Source organism: Podarcis liolepis (assembly GCF_965112155.1).
Source record: "Podarcis liolepis genome assembly, chromosome: 6".
In the NCBI taxonomy this organism is placed as follows: Eukaryota; Metazoa; Chordata; class Lepidosauria; order Squamata; family Lacertidae; genus Podarcis; species Podarcis liolepis.
This window is the reverse complement of record NC_139559.1, coordinates 6511974-6519862: the sequence shown is the minus strand read 5'-3', so window position 1 is coordinate 6519862 and position 7889 is coordinate 6511974. Positions and strand designations below refer to the sequence as shown.

Here is a 7889-nt window from a genome sequence, read left to right as displayed (position 1 = left end):
TCACCTGACGTTCTCAGAAGGAAAAACTGAAATTCTTTGGCTTGCTGAAACAACTTTTGTGCTTCATCAGACGTAGACTTACCAATCTAAATGTTGTCCAGACACAAAAAGAATAGCAGGTTTTAGTTCCTCACACCCAGAAATGTTCTTTTCTTTTTTAAAAAAAAAACTCACTGAAGAAATTAGCAAAAAAAATGTTCCGCCCCTTAAAATGACACACCCTACTGTTACAGCTACCCTGTTACCTGCACAGGCTCAGATTTGTTTGTTTCATTACATTTAGAATAGAATTTATTATTTATACCCCACCCATCTGGCTGGGTTTCCCCAGCCACTCTGGGCAGCTTCCAACAGAGTACTAAAATACAGTGGTCTGTTAAACATTAAAAGCTTCCCTAAAGAGGGCTGCCTTCAGATGTCTTCTAAAAGTCTGGTAGTTGTTCTTCTCTTTGACATCTGGTGGGAGGGCGTTCCACAGGGCGGGTGCCACTACCGAGAAGGCCCTCTGCCTTTTACACCTTACACCTTTTACACCTCTGCCTTTTTCTGCTAAGGAGCTTGAGGCGGCCTGCGTGGTTATCTCCTTCCCTCCTCTAATCCCTCACAGCAACCCTGTGAGATAGGTTTCCCACCTCATCCGCTGATGGAGGCCCAGACTTCTCCCTCTCCTTGTCTCCTTAGCAACAGCAGCGCCGAATCCCTGGACAGGCTGCTCCCCGCAGTGGGTTCCACGAGGTCGCCGCGGAAACGGACCACCAGCCAGTGCAAATCTGAGCCGCCCCTGCTGCGGACAAGCAAGAGGACGATTTACACAGCCGGCCGGCCCCCCTGGTACAACGAGCATGGTGCGCAGTCGAAGGAGGCCTTTGTCATCGGTAAGACACCTCATTCTGAGACCGAGGGCTGGTCGCGTTTTGGGAATAAGACGGAGAGGCAGTTCATCATCATCATCAAACCTTTTATTTGCATCACATACATACATCCAAAACAAATCAATACAGAATTATCACTTCCCCAGTGGCACAAAACATTTGCTAAAAGGAAGGAGGCAGAGCAGTCTATCGTCACATTTCTTGGTCTCCAGGGAGATCAGACGTCTGCAGTGTATTTCGACGAGAAAAAACCAAATAGAGATATTTAGCCACTAACTTGATGAGCTCCTGATCATTCCCCAGTAACAGAAAATGTATGACCTCCGACTCCGGTTTCCAGTTGGGGGTGCAGAGTTGATCTAGAAATTGCTGACGGAGATCAGCATATAGTTTACAATTGAGAACCATATGTGTGAGGGTTTCCACCAGGTGGTCTTCACATGGGCAAGTTCTTTCTCCTTCCACCCTTCCTGAGAACCTTCCCCAAAGGAGGTAGGATGGATTTGAATTAAACCTGGCCAGAGAAAATGCCCTTCTTTCTTGAGGGTTAAGCAGAAACTCAAGGTAATTGTGGTTAGTTTCATGTGCCCAAGAAAGTTTAAAATAAAGAGGGGGACATGTTTTCTCTGCTGCTGCTGTTCGTTCTTGGCGTTCAATATCCCACAACCTAGTTTTTGTTATAGCCTTGGCAGATGGCAGGGACATCGATCCCAAAAGTTCCACTGACAGCCCGAGTTGCTGCCCCTTCTTATTAAACTGTTGTAGCCCTGGGGAAAGAAAGGGGTCTAAAGAAACTTCGCTGAGGAGAGGATCTTTATCAGATGTAAGGCAGATGTTTAACCAGCATAGAAGAAAGAGGCAGTTCAGTGCTGCCTTCAGAGATCACATCTGCTAGAGTTATGTGAGCAGAATTCCTCCATCTTGACTCCGTGCACAGTATGGGTCAATGAGCTCTCCACCACAAGAAAGTGTTCCCATGTTTACTGCAAACTGTCTTAAACTCATTGCAAAAAAAAAAAGTTGCAAGTACAACTCAACACACTGCTCTTAAACAACCAGCAATGCATTCTGGTTTTCTTTGACTTATTGCCTGTTGATATAGTCCAAGAACTGGGACCAGAGAGAGAATAACAACAACAACAATAATAAATTTTATTTATACCCCACCCTCCCCAGCCAAGACCAGACTCAGGGCAGCTAACACCCGATATAAAAACAAATTGATTGAAATACAACTTAAAAACAATATTAAAATACAACTTAAAAACAATATTAAAATACAACATTAAAACAGTAAAAACATTAAAATGCAGCCTCATTTCAATGGAAACTCAAATCAAAAACTTTTTGGGGGATGAAAACGTCAAGTCTTCACCAGGCTAGCTATCCAGACTGGTCCTACATGGGCCAGAAAAAAGCCAGGGAAGTCGCCAAATAGGAGTTCCATCACAGGAGGAGAAAGGAAAAAATAAGAGGGGGAGGGAATCAAATTGATTCAGATAAGCAAGTTGCTTCCTCAATATGCTGGCAATATTCGGGGAGTGGGGGGGGCATAGACTCCCAGGACTGAGCCATCAGTAAACACAAGATTGAAACGAAGTCTGCACCCAGAAGTGGAGAGAACGTTCTTCCACATGTGGTGGACTTGTAAAAGGGTAAAATAGTATTTGGAAATGATACATAATGAATTGGGGTGGGACGTTTAAAAGTACGTCCCCCCCAAAAAAACAGAGTCCTTTCTGTTGGGGATAATTCAGACTGAAATTCCCAGGTGTCAAATAAGGTTTTTTATGTATGCTACTACTGCGGCACGTGTTTCGTTAGCCCAAAAATGCAAAACGAGCGAAGTCCCAACCAAAGAAGAATGGCAACTTAAGTTGACAGAATGTGCACAATTCGCAGACTTAGCATATAGAATAAGAGAACAAGAAGAACATGCATTTAAAGAGGATGGGGAAATGTTTACTGAATATATGGGAAATAATTGTGTACAGCTGAAAACATTGGCAGCATTAAGATAAATTCAAGTGTGTAAATAAGTTTTGATGGATGTAATAATGGAATACTGAATGGTATAGTTTTTTGTAAAAATATGCAGGGGTTTATGATGTGTAAAGGGACGTGGGTGGCGCTGTGGGTTAAACCGCAGAGCCTAGGACTTGCCGATCAGAAGGTTGGCGGTTCAGATCCCCGCGACGGGGTGAGCTCCCGTTGCTCAGTCCCTGCTATCAGTTCGAAAGCACGTCAAAGTGCAAGTAGATAAATAGGTACTGCTCCGGCGGAAAGGTAAACGGCGTTTCTGTGCGCTGCTCTGGTTTGCCATGCTTAGTCATGCTGGCCACATGACCCAGAAGCTGTACGCCGGCTCCCTCGACCAATAAAGCGAGATGAGCGCCGCAACCCCAGAGTCGGCCACGACTGGACCTAATGGTCAGGGGTCCCCTTTACCTTTATGATGTGTAAAACAAACCATGGAAAGAACAGAAGGGAAGCCATTGATATCTTAAGGATGTAAAATGTTAAATTATAAAACAGAAAACTTAATAAAATTATATACAAAAAGAGAGAGATAAGAAGCGAAGGTTGCACCCTCGGTCTCTTTGCAGCTCCAACTGCAAAAGCATCCACCTGCGCTTGCTTTCTGCAAAAAGATGAAGGGCAGTATGCAAATTTAATCAATAAAATAATCAATAAAAATAGGCTTCCTATTCTGCCCTGGGATCTGCCAGGATAAAGGAAGGTTGGCAAAAATACGTTTTTAATAAACAGACGGAACTGAAACTAAGCTGATTCCTTTACGTCCCCTGCACCCCTGACCCAGGTCTCGGTGGAGGCAGTGCCTCGGGGAAGACCACCGTGGCCAGGATGATAATCGAAGCCTTGGACGTGCCCTGGGTGGTTCTCCTTTCCATGGACTCCTTCTACAAGGTGAGAGAGGCAGAGCTCAGCATCATAACCTTCATTTCTGTTTAATTTTCTTCTTTTAGGAAAGGGAACGAGGTAAAAGTGTTAGAGAAAGGCATCCTATTTGTCTATTCAGAGACATTTGTTTCATGCCTTTTCTCTTCAGCTGGAAGAAACTCCCTGGCTGCTTAGAGCAGTGTTTCCCAACCTTTTTTGGGCAAAGGCACACTTGTTTCATAAAAAAAATCTCGAGGCACACCACCATGCCAGATGGGGAAAGGTCACTTTTTACTTATGTAAAAAAAAAATAAAAAAATAGTAACAGCATAGAAGGTAATGGTTAGGCTAGCATCCCTCTTCCAAACACCAGGCGTGCTTCTTTCTCGTCACGTCCAGCCTCGCTCGGTTCCCCTTCGTTCACACAATTTCTATCGGCCCGTGCGAAACTTGCATGCCCTCCTCGGCTCTCCCCTCACCTCGCGCCCTTGGGCTTATCTCCTCTTTCCCAGAGCGCGCTTTCGGCGACCAACTCGGCGGAATGCTCCCCTCTCCTAATGGTGGCTGGGCGCGTCCGTCATCGGGAAAGGGGTGGGATCTGTGGGCTGGGCGAGAGCTTGGTTGGCTGCCTCGGGATTTGCGCCTCTCTTCGGGTTGCACAGTCAGGCGGCGGGTGTACGAGAGAGAGAGAGCCGGGCAGGTTGCTCCTCTCTCTTTCCCTCTCTCCACCCACACGCGCCTCCCCCACCCCACTCCGCCTGAGACAGCGGCGGGGACTCTGAGGCGGCGGCGGTGGTTAGAGCAAGAGCAGACGCGGGCGGGGATGGTGCGTCTCGGGGAGGCGGTGGCCTTTGCCACTGCCACCGGCGGCGGCGCTCTGCTGGAGGGGCGCCCGAGATTACTGGGGGGCAGAGCCCCCCCAAACGAATTTTTGAGGGGGCTCGGGCCCCCTCAGGCCCCATGGAGTCGCGCCTATGCTCCTCGCCGCCGCCGCCCCGCCTCTCGCTGCCCGACTCGCCCGCCTCCCTCCCACGGCACACCAGGCAACGTCTCGCGGCACACTAGTGTGCCACGGAACACTGGTTGGGAAACACTGGCTTAGAGCATATACCGTATTTTTTTGCTCTATAAGACACACTTTTCCCCTCCTAAAAAGGAAGGGGAAATCAGTGTGCGTCTTATGGAGCGAGTGCAGGCGGGAGGCTCTGCTCAGCGCTCCCTTTAAAGACCCACGTGGAGCGTGTGTGCGGCTCTTGGGGGCTTTCCCCTGAGGAGGGAGAAAACCATCACCACCTATTTTGGTAAGAAGGTTTCCAGGACGATGATCCGTCCCGGGATTTCAGCCTCGACAATGGACCCACCTCAGTTTCTTCCTGCCTGCGCGGCTAATTAAGAGGCCACCCAATTTTCTGCAAAGCTGTCAGGCTTTATCTTCCAAAGCCCACACAGTTTAATTAGCTGATCGTTGCTTCTGAAGTTATCTTTCCATGCCTTCAATCAGATCCTCCCATATCTCGTCATCGCAGCTAATCCGTTTGTTCAACAGAACACGCAGCTCATCTGCCGCCTTTATTGTTCCGTCTTCAGCAGCTCAGTGGGAGGGCGGGTGCTTGGCACGCAGAAGGTCGCGGGTTCGAATCCCATTCAGCAAGAATTGGGTAGCAGGCGATGGGAATGAGCGTCCTGAGCTTGAGACTCTGGAGAGCTGCTGTTGGCCAGAGTGAGCAATACTAGGCTAGATGGACCAGTGGGCTGAATCGGTGTAAGACAACCCTCTATGCGTTTAGTTTTCTCTTCCATCAATACGGTGCTCTAAACCTCTGTTTTCTGATAAAAACATTTCTGTTAGGCCTCCGAGGTGGTGAACCTGTGACCTGCAGATCAGATCCAGCTCGTGAAGCCAGTAGACTCTCCTTTTTTGGTTTTTAAGCAGAGGTTAGGGACACGGGTGGTGCTGTGGGTTAAACCACAGAGCCTAGGATTTGCCGATCAGAAGGTCGCTGGTTTGAATCCCCGCGACGGGGTGAGCTCCCGTTGCTCGGTCCCTGCTCCTGCCAACCTAGCAGTTTGAAAGCACATCAAAGTGCAAGCAGATAAATAGGTACCACTCCGGCAGGAAGGTAAACGGCATTTTCGTGCGCTGCTCTGGTTCGGAAGAAGAGGCTTAGTCATGCTGGCCACGTGACCCGGAAGCTGTACGCCGGCTCCCTCGGCCAGTAAAGCGAGATGAGCGCCGCAACCCCAGAGTCGGCCACGACTGGACCTAATGGTCAGGGGTCCCTTTACCTTTGCCTTTTAAAGCAGAGGTTGGATAGTCATATGCCATGGATGCTTGAGCTGAGATTCCTGCATTGTAGCGGGTTGGACTAGATCAGTGTTTCCCAACCACTGTTCCGTGGCACACTAGTGTGCCGCGAGATGTTGCCTGGTGTGCCGCGGGAAAAATTAAAAAATTCGAAAGATATTTTTTTTAAAAGTCAAATTTTCGATTGGGGCGCCGTCACTAGATGACCCCTGGGGTTCCCTCCCTCCCTCCCGCTCTGCGCCTCCCTCCTCCTCCTCCTCCTCCTCCGGGGAGGCCCTTCCTGGCTCTCGGCCAAGGCTTGGCGGCTGCCACTCACTCACTCGCTCGCCCACCCGTCCCTCCATCCCTGCACCCGGCCTCTCCCCCTCCGTCCCCAGCGCGGGGGCTGCCGGGATCCGTAGTCCCCTCGCCCTTGGGCTCCGCGCCCGCGCGGGGTGCGCAAACTATGTTTCCAAGCGTGGCCTGGCGGGCCGGGCGTTTTGTTTGAAGCGCTCTTCTCCCAGCCATGGAATGAGCGCAGCGGCGGCGGCTGGGCGGGCAGGGGCTGTTCCGCGTAGACCCCGCGCAGCCTGCCTGCGCCCCCGCGGAGATCGGGCGGCAGGATTGAGCCCGGGGATCCCCGCGGAGGCGGAGCGGCGGAGGCTGCCCCCCAGGTAGGGCTGCGTCGGGGTTTTTTTATTTTTGCAATGCTGCATCCGCGCCGGAGGGGACGCATCGGACCGCGGGGAGACCCCTTGGCGGGCGTGCAAGGCAATGCATGCGTGCAGGCGTTGCATGGAGTGCAGTGCAATGCAATGGCAACGCGGCGCCCTGCATGCATGCATGCAACTTCCACCGGCGCTCTGGACTTGGCAGGTGAGGGGGGTCCCCAGTGGGCAGCAGAGAGAGCCGGGAGGGCGAAGGGGAGCCGGGGGGGAGCAGCGCTGCTCCCCGAGCCGAGCCCGGGGGGAAACTTCGGCGTCGTTGCGCCGGGTGTTGGAAGCGGAGGCTGGCGGGGGCCCATCACCTGCAAAACCTGGTCGCCTCTCATATATTTCGTGCATTGCATTCATCGCCTGCTTTCTCCTCCAAGGAGCTCCCGGGGGCGCGCGTGGTTCTCCCCATGTTATCCTCGCAACAACAGCCCTGCGAGGTGGGTCAGGCGAGTGGCCCAAGGGAGCACCCAGGGATTGTCCTGGCCAGGTGGGGTGATTTGAACCCTGCTCTCTGCCCGGTCTTCGTCCTCATTTAGCCCCCACATGTGCATGACTGTGCATGACTGAGGTTTTCCCCCCTCGTCTTGGCTATGGTGTGATTCTGTGCTGTTAATTAATGGGGTTCTGCCTTCGGAGAAGATGAGCCAGCCCTCAAGGAGGTGATTATGTAATTTGCTAGCAATTCATGTCCCTCCCGGCGTGACGCTGCGCGCTGACGTCACGGGGCTGTAATGGTGGTGTGCCTCGAGATTTTTTTCATGAAACAAGTGTGCCTTTGCCCAAAAAAGGTTGGGAAACACTGGACTAGATGATTGTTGGGGCCCCTTCCAACTCTACAATTCCTACCCTCGATCTTTCCTCCCTCTTTCTCAGTGGTATTGTTATGAGTTTGGGGTGAGGGGGAAGCAGGCTTTTATGCAGAGAGCCTTCTCACCCTGGGATCCAGCAATAGAAGCCTGTCTAGCTTCCTGGGTTGAGGCGACTGCCTGGGCGATGGGCCATTAAAGGGAAGGGGCTCTGTGTGAGATGGGCAATGGGTGGGAAGCCCCACTCCGTCAACGGGCTGGTAGTTAGAAAAAGACCAAGGCGAGTGTTGAGACTTGGCAATGATGTGAC

General features: G+C 51.2%; 1 protein-coding gene across 5 annotated transcripts in view; it reads left to right on the top strand.

Moving 5' to 3' along the window:
- UCKL1 (uridine-cytidine kinase 1 like 1) overlaps positions 1-7889 on the top strand; it is a 76972-nt gene that overhangs the window by 33331 nt on the left and 35752 nt on the right. For all 5 annotated transcript variants that reach the window (XM_083507484.1, XM_083507482.1, XM_083507483.1 and 2 more), the window contains exons 2-3: positions 682-875; positions 3694-3800. In XM_083507484.1, the coding sequence (XP_083363610.1) occupies positions 682-875; positions 3694-3800 (301 nt within the window). The remainder of the gene's footprint in view (positions 1-681; positions 876-3693; positions 3801-7889) is intronic.